The 23,907-nt window shown below is 35.6% G+C and overlaps 1 protein-coding gene across 2 annotated transcripts; it reads right to left on the bottom strand.

Annotated features, from left to right (window-relative positions):
* Positions 1–4,163: 4,163 nt before the first annotated feature.
* LOC128995825 (zinc finger protein OZF-like) lies at positions 4,164–23,172 on the bottom strand. 2 transcript variants are annotated; one of them, XM_054420842.1, is made up of 7 exons: positions 22,975–23,172; positions 21,889–22,074; positions 17,190–17,244; positions 13,596–13,685; positions 12,406–12,480; positions 8,657–8,698; positions 4,164–7,145 (listed from the first exon to the last, which is right to left on the bottom strand). In XM_054420842.1, exons 2-7 carry the CDS (start codon positions 22,065–22,067, stop codon positions 5,838–5,840), a joined length of 1,749 nt encoding a protein of 582 aa, XP_054276817.1. In that variant the 5' UTR covers positions 22,068–22,074; positions 22,975–23,172; the 3' UTR covers positions 4,164–5,837. The 2 variants fall into 2 exon arrangements, with proteins under 2 accessions (XP_054276817.1, XP_054276818.1); XM_054420843.1 differs by lacking the exon at positions 13,596–13,685.
* Positions 23,173–23,907: the final 735 nt, after the last annotated feature.

Below are 23,907 nucleotides of genomic sequence, written 5' to 3'. Positions count from 1 at the left end.
CTGTTGTATTTGTCACTTCACATTAAATGTTATATTAAAAGTTCACTTCTGTGTAAAAATAGGTTATGTTTCTTCACAAATTTATTTGTTTTATGGAAACTGTAGGAAAAGTATAATGTGCAACTCGAGTTCAAAGTACAATTGCCTCACTCGAGAAACCATTCGTGAGTAAGGATTTCTCTCGAGTGAGTCAATTGCTCACTTTTCTCACTAGTTGCACAAATAACTATTATCAAACGTCTTAATTTTTATATTTGAATCTATTTACAATGGAGTTTTTACAACTGATCCTCCGTCATTATCTATTATTCATATTCAAAATTTAATGTAGAACACGAAAATGACATTATCTGCTCAAATCCATATACAGGTAATTGAGAAATTGCTGTATTACGTTTAAAAACATAGTTAGGGGGACCTATTTTTGAAAAACATAAAATAATTTTTTGGGAAGCTAATTTTTAGACTTGGAACCTTTTATATGCATCATCAAACTGAATTTACTTTGTACTTACACCAAAAAACTGTTACCACTCTGAGTACCAATCACCCTGTATTTACAAAACATAAAAAAATTATTTTATGTTTTGTCCGTGAACGCGATAACTTGAGTAGTTTTTTTCCGATTTTGATGAAATTTTCGTTTAAAGGTGTAGAGCGGGATACACTTGAATGAGTTTGCAAACCAGCATGATCGGACCATGGGAACGGGGCTTTACGGGGGGTTTTATGGGGTAAAAATGGTCCCGTTTTTATACAACAGTACAACAGCTGACCAGCTGATTTACAGCCAGTGCTGCCAACGTATTTCGCGCGCATACGACCTTGTCTGCATGTTACGCGCTCACTATTTCGTGCCTTCACGTTACAAATCTGGAGTGACACAAAGTAGTTAGAGCGAGACAATTTTAACATTGTCTCACTGATGAGCGAATTAGCCAATTTGCTTTCTCAAATCAGTGAGAGAACATGTACATGTTAGGTAACTGTAGGAAAAATATTTAGTCTATATTATTAAGGCAGAGAAAATGCTAGAACGTTAATTATTGTAAGACAGTTGTTCAATCTAATACCAAAATAAAAGAGAAGAATTCTGTTAAATTTAAAAATAAATTGTCTAGTGTCAAAAGTGTCACTTCGTTGTCAACTGACAAGTGCAAAATTAAAGTCCCCATGGCCCCGTTTATGCACCAAGTGCGGGAGCGGTGCGATAGCGGGCCCGCTCCCGCTGTAAATGAGTCTGTTTATGCACGAAGAGCGATAGCGGTAGCGGTTGGTTAAAGGAGAATGGAAGGGGGACACAGTCTTGCCAACTCAAACTCTGCCAAATAATTAACACAACTATTTGTCCTAAGTGCACGTGCGCGTGGGTCAAGTTGGCAACCCTGGCTTCAGCCCAAGCAACCGCTGCGATTCCTAACTACACAGCGGGCGAATTAGAAATCGCAGCGGGAGGTCAACCGCTATCGCTATCGCTCTTGGTGCATAAACAGCCCCATTTAACTCAATGGTGTTAGAAATCGCTCCCGCTGTCGCTACCGCTACCGCACTTGGTGCATAAACGGGGCCTAACTGTGTTGTAAAAATATAATGTTCAACTCGAGTGCAAAGTGCAATTGCTCACTAGTTGCACAAATAACTATATCCTACTTATGCTTAATGCATTTTTAAAGGTTTCTTCCCAGTATGAAAGCAAGGAGTGCATTTTAATGTTCACGATTGATTCCTTATCAAGTTATCCTATTTAAAACTTACTTTAGTACTTACTTTTTTTATGAAAGCTAATCTTAAAAATTTTGGTTTTGTCAAATAACCCTATCCCATAAAAAGCACAATATCCAACTAATACACTATTATTTAAAATGCTGTACGTATGTAAACACGTCTACTTTGTTTGCATCAAAACACGTGGTTCTGTTCTTTTAAAATCCCACAATATTCATATTGGCCTACTAATTCACAAACCAATTCATCACTAATATGTATGTTTTATCTATGCTAATATCAAAGGAACTAATATCAAAGGTTGGTGGCTACCTACTAAAAAGATTACATAAGCTTTTCCCAAGTAAGCTTAGAACATTTCAAACACAACTTAAACTGCTAATTTAGTTGAATGGAGATGGACCATTTCCATTTCCATTTTGTGTGTGTCGAAAGAGCCAAAGCCCCCCAACTGCAAACCCGGTACCTCTAATTAAACATACCCGGGCCCATCCTAAACATACCCATCCTTAGACACACCATAGGTGGATGACTTAAGGTCATCAGGCTCACCGGCTGCCGAAGCAACCCTTCGGAAAGAGGGTTGCCCCTCAATCCTAACCAGGGATACCGGTTACTTGGTCTTACATCCCTTCAACTGGGGTTCCCCCAGGGCCGAAACCCCTACAGACCATGATGGAGTCCATGGACGCAACATAGTGCAAGCGACACTCGGGACCTATCTAATCCCTGATAACCAAGGCCATAACCCGCCATCAAAACCAGGAGGAAGGGGACCGTCAGCGAACCCCAACCCCCTATATTTACACCGCTACCCGATCGAGGCCATCCCATTCGCTGGGAAACCAGGGATAACTAGGGTAATAGATCCCCAGATACCCCCAGCGGGCTTGATCCCAGCACCCGATCTACTTCATTTGCCCATCTAACCCAACATCACTGCCGGGCCATCAGGGTTTCCCAAAAGGAGTTAGGTATAGAAGTGGGACCCACCCGGATGAACCTATCTACCAAAGGTGGCGACACCCTTAACTCAATTGAGGTTCATGGAGAACCCCCCACACTCTAGATAACCCTTCCGGGCTCAGTTGGATGGACCAAAGGCAAACATGTTTGTTTTAATATAAATTTGAAATAAAAACTTTACCAATATTTTCAGAATGTTTAATTCCATGAGGCCTTTCGCCAGCTATGCTGGCATCAACAGACACATCACAAAACCGAAGGTTGTGATTTTTTTCTATTTCTAGAAAAAAAACTTCTTTAAGATATTTGTTTTATTATTCAAAAATGGGAAATGTCAATAAACGTCCAAAGAAGATGTTAAGGCTATTAAAGCATTGACTAGTATAAGATTCAAACTATAGTTTCGTCATTTGATTATGATTATATTTATGATCCAGATACCGTTTCTGTTCTTCTCGATCTACTGCATCCAAACGTCAACAGCTGATCTTATATGCATTTGTTTATGTGTGAAATACTGCTTCCAAAAGGATTACATTGAAATTTTGAGACCCAGTGGGGCGGATTCCTAAGATATTTTTTAACGTTATATAGATGTTGGCACTCACCGATGGTCTTTATCACCAGGCAAAATTTGAAAACGATTGATTCAGCCGTCTAGGAGGAGTTTGTGTATTACGAAATGCATAAGACACGTTCGCTCCGCTCAAAAGAAACTGTAAAATAATGGTAAAATTGAAGAAGAAAATGGCCTCACCGATTTTGATAAAAATGTAGGATGTCATTTAAATTCTGAAAAAAGTTTTACAACTCCCATTGCTGCATAAGTTATGTTTCAAAATTTATTGTAATTTATGTTATTTCCCATAAAACAAATATGCCTTAAAATAACGGAAAATCGGAATTTCAAAAAAACCATTTGTTATTAAAATTTACCATGTTATGGTCCTTACAATCTAAACAAAATAGTGCAAAGCCCCCATTGCTGTACAAATTACGGTGTAATATCTATTGCAACTTTTGTGATTTTCCCTATAACATATCATAGTTGCTCCTACAACTATAACCCTGTCGACAAGCTGATGGGAGAAAGTATGTGTCAGATTGATGATAACGTTTATCGTAAACTGCTACCTATTTGTTCTATAATTGGTTCCTTGGTATAATACCAAAGAGTTATTAATTTCCAATTGTAATCATTGGATTTTAGGTACGGTAAATCTTTTCCTTAAATATGTTAGATTTATTTTATATTTAAATAACAAAAATTTGATGTATCCTATAAATCAAAGATCTTCGATTATATCATTGATTATTGGATAGTCAAAGATTATATTCTTTGATAAATGTTGGAATAACAGAATGTAAGAAAACTTTTTTGGAAGTGAATGCAGTCCACAATCAAGTACTCAGGGTGAAAAAATAATATTTAACAGTTTAAAATGTATAATTTGTATATTTATATCGTGAACATGTATACATCACTTACAAACAATTTGAAATGACTAGATCGAGATGATTGTAACTAATTTTTATTATGATATAGCTTTATTAAAAAAAATCTTAAACGAAAGTCACAAGAAACACATAGTTAGAAACAATGTAATATTTCCTTAAGTTGAATATTATATTTGGGTGAACAATAATCACAAGAAACAAGAACCATTTTCTACTGTTTTATGTCTACTATCTTTACTTTGCAAAATTAATCTTAATTTTAATTGATTTGAAATGCAATATAGAATATAATCAATTAGTGCTCAGGGAACAGGGCCTTTAGGCACTGTTGGCTACAGTGCTAAATACTGTATTAGGGCAAAAATGCAGGATTGCCAAAATAGTAATGAATAAATAAAAATAAACATCATAAATGGAGTGCCAATGGCATAAGTGTCTATACGAGCTTTTGCAAGCTAAGTTTAGTCATGTCCATGAATATTTCAACTACTTTAAAACACATACAACAATGAAACAACACTACTAATACTATTTACACACTTAAAGCATCTTTAGTATAACTAAAACACAGCAATAAATCAGTAGTTATGTAAATAGTAACTAGTTTTGTGACCTAATAAAATATTACTTACATGTTCCTATGTCTTCTTAAATATATTGAAAACAGTAAAATAATTCATAGGCTACAATGATACAGTGTGGTGTGTATAAATCAATAAAAATATTTTAAGAATTTAATCAATACCAAAATTAGCAGCAGTTAATTATTGAGGAGTCAGAAATAATTATTTCGATTCACCTTAAGGTAAACTTGGAGTTGAGTAAAAGGAAACTAAAAACATTTGCTTTATAACTAGGAAATACTGTTCTAACCTATAGAATATCTACATAAAAAATATATAACTACGTACAAAAACATTTATAAAAATAACTTTAAAAATAGAAATAACATTAGTAAACTAATGTAACTTTAAAAAATTTTAGAAACAAAAATTAGTTTTTTAAATAATTGGACAGGCTTATAAAAACCACAATAGAGAGCCTTAGTATTAAGATCTATGAAAACTATGCTGGGATTAAACTTTGTTAAGTTAGAATATTCAGAGACTGCAATATGAGAAGAAAAATTTAATAGAGATTCTATAAAAGAAAATCCTAATGAAAATGTATCAAAGTTCCAATTTAATTATGCTTGTTAAGAGAGATCTCCAAAAAATGTTATTAAGTATGACAGCTATTTGCTTCTATTTAGTTTAATTGCTTGATATTCTCAAAGCTTCCCAAACCATTGCCTGTGTATACTAAAATATCTGAAGGTTAGTTTTTTTTTCTTAAAAATTAATAAACAACCCATTCTTGGAAAATGAAAATTAATGATCACTAGACAGCAAATAAGGTACAAAATATTAGCCTACCTTTCCGTTGCTTGATTGCTGTTTTAGTACTAAAAAATTTGCAGTATAGAATCAAAAGAGGCTTTAAGGTTTTAAAGCTAGCTAGCAAACTAAAACTTATATAAAGTGGTAGATTTTATAATGTGATATTGTATATTCATTGATCTGATAAATTATCTGAAAATAAAAAAAATCTTCATAAGGGTAGTAAAATAAAACATTTTGTACTAAACAAAACAAAAATAAATGGTAACAAAAATCAAAGGAATCTACCTCAAATATAACGTGGGCATTTTAAATGCTAGACTGATGAAGTCTCATGTGTTTTTTTAGTGAACTAGATAGACCAAAACCTTTCTGGCAGATTTCGCAGGAGAACGGCTTCTCCTTAGTGTGCACCAGTTGATGAGACTTGACATGTCCTCGCTGACGGAACTTTTTACCGCAGATTTTACATGCAAAGGGTTTTTCTCCCGTGTGGACCCTCATGTGGATCTTGATGTCCTTCTCGTTGCCAAACTTCTTGTTACAAACCTCACACGCAACAGGTTTGTCACTTGCATGGCTTACAATGTGATACTTGAGTTTGCACAACTGGTTGAACGACTTGGAACAAAATTCACACGTGTAGGGTCGAATGTTTGTGTGAAACAGTCGTATATGTTTCCTCAATGCTGGATTGCCGCAAAACTTTTTGTTGCAAATGTCACACGGTACGGTACGTTCACCCTTCGGTATGTGGACTATGAGGTGCTTCCTCAGAGCGGGCTTGTTCCGAAACGATTTATTGCACTGCTCGCAAATCGCACTGTCGCCTTCACACGACTTGGAAACCTTATGCTCGATAAAACCTTCGACGTTCTCAAAGTCACAATCACATTTCCGGCAACGATAGTCTTTAATGGAATTGTGCTCAAGAACTTTGTGGAAATATAGTTCTCGCTTTTTAGAGAATCTTAGTTCGCAAAACTTACACCGGAATTTGTGGTTGTGAGAGACCTTGTGCCTTTTCATTGCCGCCTCGGTGACAAACGCCTCTCCGCAGACAGCACACACAAATCTTTGCGCTTCCACGTGAACTTGGACAATGTGTTCCTTCTTGCTGCTGCTGTCTTCAAATAGGATACAACATATCTCGCAAGTCAGCGTCTCCTCCTCCCCCCTCTCTTCCTTCTCGTGCCCTCTCAGATGGTTGTAGAAGTCTCTTTTAACCGAGTACATTTTTCCGCACTTTTTACACTTGTATAACTTACTTTTTACGCATGACAGTCGATGGTACTTTAGCGACTTGTGCATTTTGAACGCTTTGTTGCAAATATCACAGACAAACAGTGGCTTCTCCTCCCCATGCGCTGTCATGTGCACCTTCAGGTGAGGAAAGTGTAGGAACATTTTTCCACAAGTTCCACATTTGAAGTTTTTAGCTTTTACATGAGTTTGCATATGGGAGTCGTAAAGTGATTGTTTTGTTGTCAGGTTACAAATCTTGCATGTAAACCTATCAGGAACACATGAGCAGACATCGCAAGAATCTTCGTTTTTTGATAGGCATCCCTCCTCTGGAGCAACTACCGGTATGCTATTTCTAGGCAGACCGCAGTTCTGTAATAAGACAATTAATGTTTAACAATAGACATCCTAAGCAGAGAAAAATAAGTATCAATTGAATTAAGAATAGATTTGATACTATTGCTTTTAACTGCTTAAACAAAGACTTCACTGCAACAATGGAAACAAACGAAAACATCATACAATTTCCATACACATGCAGTCTCATGAAAATTATAGGCTAATATCTCAGTAGTTTATTAACCAATTTCAACAACTTAAGCATATTAGTCGTACCTCACATCACTCATGAAATGAAATGAAATGAAATAAAATAATATTTTATTTCCCAATAATTATTTACAGATAAGTACATTGTATTTTTTTCTTTACTTAAATATGATACAGCAAAACATTACTAACTAGATAACAAAACAAAAATTATATACTGTAGAAATAAGTGAATAAAAGTGTAAAAAAAATACATTCTATAGGAAAGGAAAAAGTCTACATAGGCAGGGCCTGTGCGTAGACTCGAGTTGCGAAAAGATTAATTTAAATGGGAAGTAAAAAATATATAGGAGAAAAAAAAACCATATAATTTAAACTTTTTTTTTATTTGTCTTGCTTGAATATTTCATTAGTCATTAGTTATAATATTTCCTTTAAGTGTATATTTTATGAGGTCTTTGGCGGTATCACACTCGTTTTCAAGATATTTAAGATAGAACACATTTGATTGCCATTTTGAAGTGGGACAAATTAGAAATCTGACACTTTATGCAAAGATTGGTCTTATCTTTCACCACTCATGTACTAAATTTAAAGTCATCAATCACTGATGAGGTTCAAAAGTTATATTACATTTGTAAAAATCACATACAGGCAGGCAGAAAATTTTACATTTTAGACCCATGTTAATGTGATTTTCTTTCTATGTATTGGCTTAAGAAACAAATGCACGAAATATTTCCAGGGAGTTTGTAAATACCCTGTAGGCCTATAGTGTCAGTCTTGGTCAATTTTTCTATTTTCTTATGTATAATTTGTTTTAGCAAATTTTCCTATAGGGAAGTAGCTATTACTGTAGATGGAACGGTAAGACCTGTATCCGGGACCGATTTGCTTTATAATTTTTATGTCCCTAGAGGCCAAAACACTATTGTTACTTTTTTATATTTGGTATTCGATACAATTATCACCGATATAGGCAGCCAAAGGGTATAGGGCTTAGGGGCACTTAGCAGCTATTTCATTGTATGCCATGTTGATGAGTATAGTAATGGTTATTGGATTCTAAATAATTTCACCAATAACTAAATACCAAACTGAATAACCAAACAACTAAGGTAGTCAGTTACATTCTCTTGCAACCAGGGGGCAAGTCACATTAGCCTCCCTCCTTCACCACAAAAATCAGACTTGTGTTTGGTTAGGCCTATGCTGACTAATGTGATTCTAAGAAAAAATGTCTAAATCTATTGTGTTACACTCTAAAAACCAGGTATTTTAAAGTTTTTCCTTAATTCTGGTCCATAGTTATAAGTTAAATTAAATTGACAAACCATGCAAAGGACTTCGGTTGAAGACAGGACCTCAGCGACATCCTGCAACAACCATAGTTGTTTCGATTAAAGTTTGTTGTTGATGTGTGTGTGTGTTGATGGTTTACCTTAGGGACCTTGTTTTAAGGAAGGACTTGTACATTAACTGGTTTTACATTACCTGTCATCAGTTATAAATTGTAACATTCAAAGTGCTCTACATGTTTTGGTGTGCTGCCATTTTCAAACAATTCAGTCCATGAAATACAATAAACCAGCTTGAGCATCTTCAAAGATGGTTTAAACACACAACACATCTTTATTTAACACATATGTAATAGAATATTTTGTACCTAGGGCCGAAAACAAGGTTTTGCCGGCTGGAGATAGTTTTTAAGTTCGAGACAAAGTCAAGAACTTAAATCGATCGAGAGCTGCAAAACCATTTTCGGTCCGTGGTACGAACACTATTTTTCACCACACTACTACTTATCACAATAATAATAATGAAAACTGATAGTCAACGCAGCTTTAAGGTTATATGTGAAGAAGTAATTTCAGGAATCAGCAAAAATAATAATAAACAGTTGCTAGGCAACGGTGAAAATAAAACAATTCTATTTCAATTCTATGGATACAGTTTGTGTAATTAATATGCAAGCGGACAGCTGATTTTGCGGCCCCGGGATGTAAAAACCTGCTCGGTCCCCAAATTACAATGACAGCTGGCATGGCCAGCAACACGTAACTTTCAGCCACCAATTAACGTATGTAATATGGCCAAAAACATTATACTGTGGTGAAAATCTATACTATAACTAGCTGGCCCGACAGACGTCGTCCTGTCCTATTGTGGTCTTATGTCACATGCTCGGTCATTTTCAAGATGAGCTCGTTCGCATGGCTCAATAACGTCCTGGTTGAAGTTCGTTCGCTACGCTCACTCACCTTTAGGTTGGAGCTCGTTCGCTGCGCTCACTTGCCTTCAGGTTAGCTCGTTCCCTACGCTAACTCGCCTCCAGGTTGAAGTTCGTTCGCTACGCTCACTCACCTTTTGGTTGCAAATTAGCTGTTCTCATAATTTAAAAAAATATAGTGCTGCACCCTATTGGTAAACCTATTAACTTTTTAATGCTATTGAACATCACAGAATCAGATATTTTAATTGAACCAGCTGTTAAGATTCTTTAATTCCATTTAAATATGAGTACTCATAAGGTTAACATGGGAAACTCCAGAGCTACTGGGGCGGAGCCCTTTTGACGGATCTGCACCAAACTTCACACAAACCATCCTTGAATAATGCTTAATAATGCCTGAAAGTTTCATTACAATCTGTCGAGCGGTTTTGGAGTCCATAAAGGACAAACATACAAACAAACATACATTGGATTTTATATATATAGATTACTCCTCCGAATCTAATGAAGCGATTGACATGTTTTTGGTGTCATTGGAAAGAGCGTAACGTGAAGTTGTGCAGGAAACTTTCTTTTTAAGGAAATAATTAGAGAGTGAGGCCCTGGGGCCCTTTAAAGTTTTGTATTTCTCCATAAGATTAACATGGGAAACAAACATTGTTATGAAACTCCAGCTGTTGTCAGAAATTAAAAGCGAGAAGAAGAACATACGTTAATTGTAAAATTGTGACAGAGAGGTTATGCAGAAAATCAGGTAGCTAATGGTTATTTGGTGCTATTAAAATAAAGACTGAAATTTGTAAACTTACTGGCGACAATGAGTGATACCATGCAGACTACATTATCATTGACAAAGACCAACATGGACAACCTATTGCGGCTATAAGTGGGAAACATTTCTACAATACACAAAAAGCCAGATCAGATTTTGAAAAATTATAAAATATTTACAAGAAATGTTGATTATATTGAACTGTTAAGTACATTGTGAGTATTATCATTAGTTACGTAATCTTTGAGTTGACTATTTTAAACTCTTCGGAATTTATGACTTAATTTGTTCTTAATAAGTTATTTGTTTTTAAATAACTGCTTTACTTCTTTGTGATTGCTCGAATTCGAGCAACATGTACACTAGTAAATGTTTAAACCATCAACAAAAGCTACTAATTTTTCACGAATGTCACAATTTGGAACTGATGACAGGTAATTTTGAAACCAATTAGTCAATATTGCAGTTCTGGGGCTACTACAGTAAACTTTAAAACTTATAGATACTTAAAATATTAGTGTTACATATTATGTAACCTTTTGATTGAATGTATTAGCCCCTTGACCACTTTCCAGAAAGGCTTGCTGAACTATATAAGTTGAAGCTAAAACAATTGAAACATATGGAACTTAATGAACTATATTGATTTCAAAATAAAACTCTGTCACATACATGGCTTTCCATTTAAAATTTTTAATATTTAAAATCCCTTGGAAAGTTATTTTGATGGAAGTTCTTCTACATCTTAACAGATGCAGGGCCGGTTTAACCCATACGCGAACTACGCGGCCGCATATGGCGCCACGAAAAAGTGGCGCCGTGTCGCCAACGGAACAATTTTTTTACGTGAACAACGTAATTTTGTTTATTTTCGCTCGGAGTTCAAGTATACCACAATAAAGGCATTAATTCTGTTTGTACCAACAGCACTTGAAAAATGTGTATATTTGTAAAGCACTACAACTCAAGGACTCAATGCCATTTGCAGTTTCGATTTTGTAGTGAGCTGACGCTCGGTAGCATACAGCGGCGCTTGTACTGTGGGTTTCATTTCACGACTCACTCATGCTCGAGATGAGATAAGCAAGCGCGCAGCGCCAATTGTCACAAGAAACTTCCCCCTCCCTTCCCTCCCTTCTGACTCTTATCCTAGAGCAGAGCACTACGTTGTATTGCACTCTTTTAGTGTATTAGTGTATTAGCGTGTATCGGTATCGTAATGGAATTGTTTTGATGATTCATGATTGTTGATAAGTGAATGATTACGAGTGTTTTAAGTTTAATTTATATTTAGCGCATTAAATAAGAAGAAAGTATAAACTGAATAAATGAGTAAAACATCAAGCGAGCCGATACTAAGAAAACAATGGCAGGAAAAAAACGTCTGGTACTTATTATAAAAAGGGTAAGGCAAATTTGTAAGAAGAAGATAAAAAACAAGCCAAATAAATTAGTAGATTTTTGTTTAAATCATGGTGGCGAGTCCAGTCAGCCCAAAGAAGTCACGATAGAAGACGGCAATGATGTAATGTTTACCGTTTGTGATCAACTGCTTGTTTTAATCTTTTCATGGAAAACAAAAATATAACCTTAATTACGTCATTGCCGTCTTCTATCGTGACGTCATGATTGACGAGCATTACGGCCTGTTTTTAGTGTGGCCTTGATTACGGCCTGTTTTTTTTTTTAGTGTGGACTTGGTTTTGCTAAAGCTTATATGATGAGTAAAAGTGTAGAAATGTTAAATTTATATGAATAATAAACAGTCTTTTATTGCAAGTATTCTTCTAACCTAAACTTATAAAAAAGTTCTTCCCAAAATTATTGGGAAAAAATTCACAAATACGGTTATGTCATGTTATTGGTTTGGGGGAGGGGGGGGGGTGGTGGGGGGAATCCTAAGTGGCGCTGATTCGGGTGTTCGCTTAACTCTGAAAAATTCCTAGAACCGGCCCTGAACAGATGCAATTAATAACAGTTAGATGGAGGCTTTATAGATAACCCTTGAACAAAATATAGACCATAAATTTTACTTCTTATATCAAATCTAGTACTGTATCTGGTTTGTATCCTATTACCTTGTTAGTGGTAAGAAGATCTCCTCTTGTTACGATTTCAGTGTTACAAGTATCATTTTGTATTCCATTTGAAAGCTGAAATATATAATATTGTTTTAAGAGATTATTAGCAGCCAGCGTCACTTTGTGACTTCAACATCCGTGATAGACCTAAGTCATTTTCTTCTTTAGACTTTAAACAAATAACATTACAATATTTTACATGAATTCACTAAAACATCACCAACTATAAGGATAACCCCGTTTTCATGTGGATGTTGACAAAATTGAATCATGGCTATCTGTTTGATGTAAGAAATGTAAACTTGAAAAAGTTCAGATGATTGACAACAGAATTCAGCACGAACTCTGAAACTTTAAAAGCCAATAGGACGAAGGGCTTTCACGGGATATCATCCAAACCTGGAAACGGCACATCTAGAGGATAAGAGCTTTAACATGATTCAATATGTCTATGAAAATAAATATTTATGAGTCGATTTGCTATATACACAAATCTAACTAAATCTTTTAATAATATAGATAGATTTCAAGTATAGTACTTTAATAATTTAATACTTTTCAATGAAATGGTGACCACACAAAGCAGGTATTTTAAGCCTAGTATGAATGGAGATGAGTGTAGGATGAGTGGCGTAGTCTTGTTAGTGACTAAAGCCGACATATTCCGACACAGCTGTTAATATCCTATACAGCTAATGGCAACTATGGGACCTACAGTTTATAGTGGAATCCGAACCACATTTTCGCCTAGGTATTAACGAATTGGTCTAAATACCAGGATAGTACTGCGGATAGTCATAGTACTCACTAGTGCGGGCGTTGATCCACACCAGGGAGTATCGTATCCACAGTGCATGCCTATAAATATCCACAATTTGTTTAAGTGAACTCTCATTGATCTGGGTTCCAAGTCATCTGGATTAAATTAAAAAATACTCTTCTCCATTTCATACTTTTACAAACTGAATACTGCTTTTTTTTATAAAATTAAATTCTAGGTCTCCTACTTTGTGCTAATCTAATCACCAACTTGAAAATATATACAATCAAATCCAAGTGAGTTTTTTTGGCCCTTCAATATTATAGGTTCTGGTCACATTCCATACACAGTAAGCTGATGTGCTCGATGAATTTAAAGGAAAAAATCTATTTGCTATGCACAAATGAATAATGAAATAAAAACTCACAGTGTCTGTAACGGCGTCAGATGAAGAATCAGTCTTAAAATGTTTTGATTCAACTGATTCCTCTTCATCTGAACTCCCATCAATCGAAGACTGTAAAACAATTGTTGTTACTAATTTTTTTAAACTAAGAAATAATATATAACCAGTTTTTAAGATAATACCATACTAGAGGTCGTCCAGTGGTCAAAAACTCAACAAAAAATATGTAATGTACAGACTTCTCTATTTTCACCCCACGCTGTAAAATAAAACATGTGATTTGAATTTCTTCTATTTGTTTTGATTTTCTGTTTATATTTTGTTGTTATTTCGTCACCAGCATACTCTGGGCAACGCATAAGGTCCATGTTAATATTTTCAAATTTTAAATTCATATTTGTGCTAATTTTTGAGCCTATCTTCTCCATATTTTATATTATTATTATCCATATATAAATCCCAAAGTACGCATGGACTTTTGAGAAAACTTAAAGTCACACCCCCATAAATCACATACTTAAAATGTTCGTCATGACGAGAAACCTTGCACAAAACTATCCATCATTTCATAAATTGCCCTTTAAGGTCGTAATTCCTTTCTAAAGGGAACTTTCCATATACCGTACCTAATAATAAAAAACCTCAGCTGTACTTTATTTGTTTGTTATTCTTTCAATTTTTTTGATTAACTTAAGTGGTCACACATATCCTATCCTATACTCTAATACGAGCAATGTTTGCTTGTATGTATGTATGTATGTTTGCACAAAGATCTCAAAATTGGCTCCGACGATTTTCTTCAAATGTTGTAAGTAGTTTATTTCTGGCCTAAAAAACGAGTTTAATGCAGTTAGAACTGCCAAAAGAAATCTAATTATGTAGAAAAATGAAACTGAAAGTCACATTTTTTTACATTAGTCTTATGGGTTGCTAAGTAACCATTTTGGGTGAACTTAGAAATAACAAGGAAAAAGTAAACAAAAGACTTGTAAGTTGTAGGTCCACAGTATACTAGCAAATTAAAAATACAGTACAAAAGGAAAAACATCAGTTGTTACTATTGAGCAAAGATTATACTGAAGATTACTCGATACATTGTAGCGGGACTTTTTTTATCTATGATTATTGTAAAGGCTTGCAGTGTGGAGTGTGGGAACTGTTTATGAGGATTAGATCTGCAATCCTAAAATGCTATGGGAAGGGAGGGAAATAGGTCCGTGACGTAGGAAGTGGTGAAGGAAGTAGAAAAGGGGAGCAGTCCGGAGTGTGGGAACTGTATATGATGATTAGATTAAGGTATCTGCAATCTTAAAATGCCGTTGGAAGGGAGGAAAACAGGTCCACGACGTAGGAAGTGGTAAAAGGGAGCTATCCGGAGTGTGGGAACTGTTAATGAGGATTAGATTAAGGTATCTACAATCCTAAAATTCTATGGGAAGGGAGGGAAACAGGTCCGCGACGTAGGAAGTGGTGAGAGAAGTAGTCAAGGCGTGCTGTCTGGAGTGTGGGAACTGTTTATGACGATTAGATTAATGTATCTGCGACCCTAAAATGCTATGGGAAGGGAGGAAAACAGGTCCACGATGTATGAAATGGTGAAGGAAGTATTTAAGGAGAGCTGGCCGGAGTGTGGGAACTGTTAATGACGATTAGATTAAGGTACCTACAATCATAAAATGCTGTAGGAAGGGAGGGAAACAGGTCTGCGATGTAGGATGTGGTGAAGGAAGTAGTAAAGGTGAGCAATCCAGAGTGTGGGAAATGTTAATGACGATTAGATTAAGGTTTCTACAATCCTAAAATGCCGTTGGAAGGGAGGGAAACAGGTCCGCGACGTAGGAAGTGCTGAAGGAAGTAGTAAAGGCAAGCAGTCCAGAGTGTGGGAACAGTTAATGACGATTAGATTAAGGTATCTGCAATCCTAAAATGCCGTTGGAAGGGAGGGAAACAGGTCCACGACGTAAAAAGTGGTGAAGGAAGTAGTAAGGCTAGCAGTGCAGAGTGTGTGAACTGTCTGTGGCATTCATATATCTGCAATTCTAAAATGGTATAGGGAAGGAGGGCAAACAGGTCTACGACGTAGGGAGTAGTGAAGGAAGTAGTGAAGGAAGTAGTAAAGGTGAGCAGTGTGGAGTTTGGGAGTGGATTAGTGTATCTGCAATACTAAACTGCTTTCAGAGTAAACTAATGATTTTCCCTGAGCAAAGCTCGGTCCCCAGGTACTGTTAACTTAAAGATCCTCTTTTATAAAGGGATTCTGCACATCTACAGAAAAATATCTTTCTAACAGAATCCGTAGAATTTCCCTGTGATGCATATGTGCTGAGAAAGATGGTTTTCAAGAAACATGCTTACCTTACCTATTAATATTTGGGATATCTAAAATTTGTTTGATAGTAGGGCATACCTCGCATACAGCCTATTTAACCTGTCATAATTGTTTCATATATTCCAAATAACAGTCCAAAGAACCAGTTTTGTGATAGTTAAATAAAAATATTGATCAGAGGTACGGAAGCCCATTTTATTTTTTTATGATTATAAGCACAGTTACCAGAAAATGATTATGTAGCTTGCTTATCCTATACAAATTAATCAGATCATGATCATATACAAACCGGTATACAGGGTGTTTCCAAAATGTCAGGACATATTTTGTGGACTTGTTTCTTGGGCTAAGACAAACTTAAAATGCCATATAATTATGGGTATAAAATTCCTAGATTTCTGGATTGTTTTCATAATCAAAAAGATAGAGTATTTTTAAATCCAAATCGAATGAGACCTTGTTTGTTAAAATCGGATGACATACAACCGAGTTATCAGTTTTTTCCACACTCAGCTACACAATTTGATAGGACTACCATTACTGCTCTTAAGTTAGGTGCAGTATGGTAGTCCAAGGCGACACTAAATAAACAGGCCGTAATGCTTCTCTGGCATGACGTCATCATAGGGGACGGCAATGACGTAATGATTGCAGTTTGTGATCAGCTGCTTGTTTTTATCTTTTCTTGGAAAACAAAAAAATTAAAAAAAAAAAATAACAAAACGTCATTGATGTTGCCTATGATGACATCATGCCAGATGAGAATTACCGCCTGTTTATTTAGTGTTGCCTTGGGTAGTCCTATTAAATTGTGTAACCAAATGTAGAAAAAGAACTGATCCTGGCCCTCGGTTGTTTGTCATCCGATTTTAACAAACAAGGTCTCGTTCGATTTGGATTTAAACTATCCATCTTTCTGATTAAGAAAACAATTTTCTTAATACTGTATTTACGGTTTTCGTGAAATTGGGCAGTAAAGAATTAAAATGGCTGCCATATTGAAACGGCTTGAGATATTCGAACAAAATTTTTTAAGCATTTTTTCCCCTTCTAAACTACACATTTATATAAATGTTAAAATTTCTATCTTGAAAAATGCTCAAGATATAAAATATTTTAAAAAATCACAAACAGACCTACAGACAGAAATCTAGGCATTTTAGACCCATATGGCATTTTATGTTTGACTTAGCCCAAGGATCAAGTCCACAAAATATGTCCAGACAATTTGGAAACACCCTGAGGGGAATTCATCAATTATTGTTGAAATGTAAGTATGTATTTACCTGATCAACTTGTAAAAACTCCAAAGGGTCAACACATTCTTCAGGTATAATGAGGCTGGAAATAAAACAAAAATCATGGTTAAATAGGCTAATGGCATATGCCTGTATTAAAAATACCCCCGCCGCTGCAAACCTCCAGACTTAGTTTTTTGCAGACCAAGTTTAAGATACCATGTTTAAATTTAAGATAGTAAAACAGTGATTCTACTCAGCTGAATTTTAATTTCTCTTTTGGTCTGTTTTTATTTTTCCTTGATCTGTTCTCAATCATATTTTCTTATTCAAAATACAACTACGGTATTTGTAAATTTTTTACATTCCTATTAATTTTGTTGGATCTTACATTTGCTCATTATTTTTTTTCTCTGCTTTAAACCGTTTATTTATTGAAAGAAAATTTGTGCTGTTTCATGTATCATTGTTCTCAACAAATCTTGAAGAAATATGAATTCCAGCGGATGGTTTTTTTTGCCTCAAAACAAACAAAGAATTGTTTCCTTGTCCAGGTCTTATCTTGAGACCTATAGTATATGCTTATGCCTTATGGGGAATTCATTTAAACACCAGAGTTAGTTTAAAAAGAATATGACAAAGCTGTGAACAAACTGAATTAGATGATCATGAAGTAGTTTGTATCACTCAGTAATTAATTCTTAGTACTTAACCCTCCGAGTGTCCCTTGTTTTGGCCTTAATGTCTCTATAGCCCCGCTTAATGTCCGGGGCTATAGAATACAGGGGCTAGCTCACGTCTTTGATGTAGCACTTGCCGACACGGCCCCGCTCCCCCACCTCCTGTGACGTCACTGGTCTGACAGTCGGGCCTGTTTCCATTACGCGGCCAGCGAAAATCTCACTCTTTTACACGCTCCCCTACCGTTGTACGAACATATTTCTCACATGAAACTTATATCGTTTTATTCTGCATTAACTGTAGAATCCAAATATCCAAACAGTTTTTAGTTTACCACAAGTAAATTGGTTTTATACCAACAAACGTAGAGAAACTACAATAATGAAACTTGAAAAAGTCACTAAGCGAGGAACATTTTAATTTTCGGGTTAGGCACAAACTTTCAGCGAGAAAACTGTAGTCAATCAGTTCTTCCTTAGTAATTACTTAACAATTCTTAAATACCCCTAACAGTTCATTAATAAATCGTCTCAAAAGACGATTGTTACAACTGAGCGCTGGCGGGTAATTTTGCCGTTCGCCTCGCAAATTTTCGGTTGTTGTTATGGCAACACTGCATCAAATACGCGTAAAAACAACTTCGCTCTTTCATTGTTATTCGGGTCTTCCGTTTGTTTCTGAAGAAGATAGAAGAAAAATGATCAGAAGATGAGTAAGTGGCTATAATCAGCGAAATAGGATACAACTATTATAATAAAAATACTATCGCATTAAAACGCTCTTTTACTTAATTTCTACGAATAAACACTTTGTTCAACAGACAATATAAAATTACCTAAACCATTACACATCCCTAAAAGATACCCGACCAAGTGTATTAGAATTATATGACAAGGGGTACCGGAATATCAAACAAGATAAAATAACATTCTAAGCCTTAAGTCTACACAATTCTTAAAATTCAGTTTTAGCACTAATTACTTGTTTCACTAATAGAAACAGTGCAATTAATTGTTTTAGGATCATAACATTTTTTAACTATCATGTTATAAACAGCACGATGCGGACATGTGCGGAACGATGTAATGTGATCGCCAAGTTTATAAAGCCTAACTTCCTGGTAAGCAATAAACGACCCGTTGGTTTTATCGAAAATTTTCAGGCTAATTATTGAAATAGAACTATTAATGAATATTTTTCTCGCTCAAAGTTTGTTCCTATCCCAAAAATAAAAAAAATCCCCGCTTAGTGACTTTTTATAGTTCACAAGTTTGTAATCGTTATAATTTTCCCCTTTTAAAATACATATTATTGATCATAACTAAAATATTTTTGGACCATCAGATTCTGTAGTTAATGCAGATTACAACGATATAAGTTTTATATGGACAATTTAATTGTGTACATTTAGGGAAGCATTTAAATGAGCGATTTGTATATGTGCCGCGCGCTAGCTACGCCCGTGGAGTCAGCGCGGTGACGTCACAGCCACACGGCAGTGGGACCACTTTGCTAGTCCACGTGAGCCAGCCCCTGTATTCTATAGCCCCGCTTAATGTCTGCCTATTTTTTGGTCATTTGCAAGGTTTTATTAAAACGGATCTGAGAAGCTTGAAAACAATGTTAGTTATACTGTTCTATATACCATACATACATGGGCTTCAATATTATACATAATACATAAGGAACATTTGTTTCAAAAAAAATTTTAGGTAAAAAAAAATTTGGAAAATTTTCAAAAAAAATAATAAGTTTGCGCTCAATGAAATTGTATAAATTATAGGCCTATAAATATTTGAAAATTGCCACTTTGTTCTAAATTTTATGAGGATTACAAATATATAATAATATAAGGAACTAGATTTGCAAATAAATAAGTTATGGGTAAAAAACAGATTTCAGTACATAGCATTTAGCTAAGAATGCATAGCCTAACCATAGCTAGGAATCTGGCTGATAATTTACATCAATATCACTACCTACTTCTTCAGGATCATCAACCAGCCCTTAAAAATCACTTAAATCTTCTTATAATGCACCACGTATATCACTACTTTTGATTTTTAACACTAAAACAATGATAAACGTAATAAAACACATCAGTCATCAATGCGAGGTTAACCAAGCTGTTTACAAATACGCACGTCAGCTGTCTGCTACAATATTTTCGGAACTAAAATGAAAAGCACTTAGAGACAGACCTCCGGAGAAAGCTCTGAATCTGACAAATAAAACGATACCTAACTCGATCCAGTTCAATCCGATTTTGTCAGTCATAGAGCCTTCGCCGTAAACAGTGTTTGTGAGTCGATGCATCGACAAATAACATTCGGAGGGTTAATCTAATAAATAATAACACGTTCGCTGCTGACCACTAGATGCCGGGACGGCGTCAGGAGCTGAGGTAATGCTCGCCGGTGCGTAACAATGCCGCCGATACACTGAATTACAGTAAAAACAACAGTAGTTATACTGCATGGCAATTTTCTGCAATAAAACTGGATTTGGACAAAGTACTAAGTGATTCTGATAGATAGCAGCACTCCCCAGTTTGCAGTCGGTAAAGTAGTGTCGCTATCTAGCAAGAAAGAGGTGGGACAAAGCCCTGTTCTATCGACCCTAGTGGTGATTTTGGGAAACAATATTTTTTATTGTCAGAAAAGTACGTCCCCACGAGCTGCAAAGAAATGTAGGACGCTCGTGACGAGCTGGCTGATCCATGGAAACGTTAAACAACAATGAACGGTGATGTTCCGGAACGTTCCTAACTCCTGGCGCCGTGGCACGGCTGACGTTCCGGAACGTTCGTAGCAGCGAACGTGTTAAGTTTATAATTAAGGCTTACTGTTAGGTATTGTAAAATTATTTAATTTCATTTTGTGTTTAAGAGTTTTTTTAGGCCTAAATGTATTTATATCAATTTGACCGAGTGAAGTAGTTTTAATGATGTAACTTTACATTCGGGAGGTCTGGATATCAGACCTTGGTCTGTACACGGTTTCCTCAAGGACCTGGACCATACTCTGCCAGGCAGAACGCTATACCTGACTTGGCCCTCATCCTGCTTGGTTTATCAAGTCCCCAATCAGTCAAATTCTTTACCCCACACTACATTGTTTTATCAAACTTCCCACACCAGGATTTAGTCCAGAAAACAGCTTTAATCAAATGGGGTTTCATTACGCAACTGTACTGTAGGCCTAATGATTTTTTTACGGGACACCAACCAGCTGATTATATTTGACAATGAGTGGTCTGGTTATAAACAAAAACATAACCTCTCTTAGAGGTTAACAGTAGTGATTGTTAGTCATTTATTCGGTGGTTATATAAGAATTTGTACAGATTTTTTACTGTTAAGTTTGCTTATGGTAGTATGGCGTAAAATATCGTACATCACTTGTCCAAAATGTGTTTACTGGACCCGTATGGTAATCCCACACTCGACTTCCTCTCGCACAGGAATAACGACAATCGTCCAGTAAACACCTATTTTCAGGACTAGTAACGGTAGGCCTAATATAGGTACTAACAAATAAACTATTTACAAATTAATAAACCTGAAATTGAACAACCTCTTCACTTTAATCCATTGTTGGAAAGGGATAAAAAAAACTTTGATAAATCAGATCCCAGAAAAAACTAAATTGATTCCATTATGAAATGTTTATTATTGTCTTATTTTTGGTTTTTCACTTTAATACACCAGCCATGTGACTTATTATACTCACACATATAGTAAGTAGGTAGGGGTAGTATGTAAAAGTACCAGTATAATGCTGTACCTAATTACTTATGTACAACTCCAGGGCCGAGTTAAGGGTCAGTGGAGCCCTGGGCAAACCCAAAAGCAGTGCCCCCCTTTTTTCCTAGTCTAGGCAGGCGGTGGTTGGGGGCACCCGGTGGGCGCACCCAAACCTCCGGCGCCCCTAGGCATATACCCAGTCTGCCCATTTATAAAAGTGGGCCTGTAACAACTCTCTACGTATCCTGTATCCATCATTCATTTTTATAGGCCTTGCTTTTGATATGCAGGCTAGTTTGTTTGAATATGCTTATTGCTTACCTTTCAGCCAATTCAACATCCTCTTCTTCATCGTCTTCTTCTATGAGTGTTGGCTCACAATGAATTGTTAAGTCTAATGCATCTTCTTTCATTTCAATTTGAGGATCGTCATGAATATCTACAGTCTCTTCAGCATCAGGTATTAATTCATTTCTACGTATCTTATCTTCGCAATCCATATTGGACCTGGATATCACACAGTAATTATCATTACCCTACTTTAACTATTTAAATTGAAATCACATTATTTTGAAATTTCAATCCCGGTAGAATCAAGCCTAGATCCATCACCAACCCATCTTTTGCTGATTTTTTGTTCGGTCATTTTGTTCTGATTTATTAGAATCAAATTAGACTCAATTTTATATTTATAACTGTATTTATAATTATTTCCAGTTTGTACTCAATTATTCAGCATGTGTAATATCGATTGTGCAATATATGTCAGGTGTATGAATTCACGAAACAGCGACTTCTTGGTGGGACACCAGGCCAGTTGCCTTAAGTTACTGTAGGTATGGGTACATCGTATTGTTGTTGTTTGTGTAGGACTACGATAAGAAACCCGACTGTCCAGTGTAGTATTACCTTACAGAGTAAGGTGATAATTATAACTCTACAATTTGTGGATATATCTATGAATTAATATATTCCATGACATGATCTACCTACCCGTCACTATCGTTTATTAGAGAACACAGTAGTATGCTTTGTACCCCAAGACAAATCAGGTCCAGTGGCCTGAATATACTAAGATATTAAGTTTACTTTTTCGGCCTTGTCATAGTTTATTGAACAAGCCCAGGATTAGATAAGGCCTTGGAGTTAACATTAACATACACATTAATAGGCCTATACATTAACATACAGTATAAACATTCTTAATTTTATGTATTTCAAACATTAATGATATACCTAACTCAATTGAAGAGATTCAAAGCTCAATGGTGTAGGGCTATATTGTATTTATGAAGATTTTGCGGTAAGTTCTAAGAACAATATAATGGGAATCCTGAACAAAAATTTTAAACCTAGCTTTGGTCTCTCCTAAACTGTGCCGTAATGCCAGTTATATTCATTACTTACCTTATACTCAAAAGGTTATGGTTTTTTCTAACTAAATACTTCAAATAAAATACATTATCCTAGTTGTAATTGAAATAAACGAAAAGTGTATTCAAAGAGAATACTCGAAAATTATGGAATTCAATCAAAGTCTGTTATCAATGACATTATTATAAAATTGACACTTAAGAATGACAACTTCTTATAACCCTAGCAGACTATTTCTCCCCAAATCCAAAGACCACTGTTCACTTCACAGTTAAAAGCCAAAATTGTCAATGGTCAATACAGTAGAACAAGTATTCAAAGGCTTATAAACAAGTATTCGCTTTCAGCACTGAGCTATAAAACTAAATAACTGAATTATAATTTTGGCTCAGTGGCTTTCAGAGTTATGTCATAAATAAAACATACTCCTTGAGAAGTATGTTTTATCTATGGTTGTATTATACTGTATACTTACCGACTAACCAACCACAAGTAGACTTCTCATCCCATTGTAAATTTTGAAGATCGTTTTTCGTGTCTACCCAGATAGCAGAGAAAGCTTTCAGTTAGTTCATAATAAACTTTCAGAGGCAACCCAAGATGGTTGCAGCAACTATGCATTGCAAACATTTTAATTTGTAACACGTTTGCTGCAAGTATAAAAGTAACCCCATCTCAGACTTTCTGAAAAGTTTCACCGTGTGTTTGAAGCAAGGTTGCAAGGAATAGTTGCGAACCACTTGCAGGGAATGATTGCAGATGACTTGCAAAGATACCGTGCTGCAAACATACAATGGATGTTTTCATCAGGCTACCAAAGAATGCTTGTTAAAACACTTGCATTGAATGAATGCAGATGACTTGCAAAGATATCTTGCTGCAAACATGCACTGAATGTTTTACTCAAGCTAGCAAAGAATGCTTGTAAAACACGTGCAGGGAATGAATGCAGATTACTTGCAAAGA

Source organism: Macrosteles quadrilineatus, unplaced genomic scaffold (genome assembly GCF_028750875.1).
Source record: "Macrosteles quadrilineatus isolate MER2022 unplaced genomic scaffold, UCM_ALF_1.0 Scaffold_5__1_contigs__length_97177068, whole genome shotgun sequence".
Lineage (NCBI taxonomy): Eukaryota > Metazoa > Arthropoda > Insecta > Hemiptera > Cicadellidae > Macrosteles > Macrosteles quadrilineatus.
Note: the sequence above shows the minus strand (reverse complement) of the source record. Positions and strands in the feature narration are given on the sequence as shown.

What these genes read in the sequence shown, in the direction of transcription:
- LOC128995825 (XM_054420842.1), bottom strand. Translation starts at nt 22,067, where the DNA reads ATGGATTGCGAAGATAAGATACGTAGAAATGAATTAATACCTGATGCT. An exon ending in AGTTTTTACAAGTTGATCAG is followed by an intron (nt 13,686 to 17,189) that starts GTAAATACATAC and finishes ATTGTTTTACAG; the next exon opens with TCTTCGATTGATGGGAGTTC. An exon ending in CTGACGCCGTTACAGACACT is followed by an intron (nt 12,481 to 13,595) that starts GTGAGTTTTTAT and finishes TATATATTTCAG; the next exon opens with CTTTCAAATGGAATACAAAA.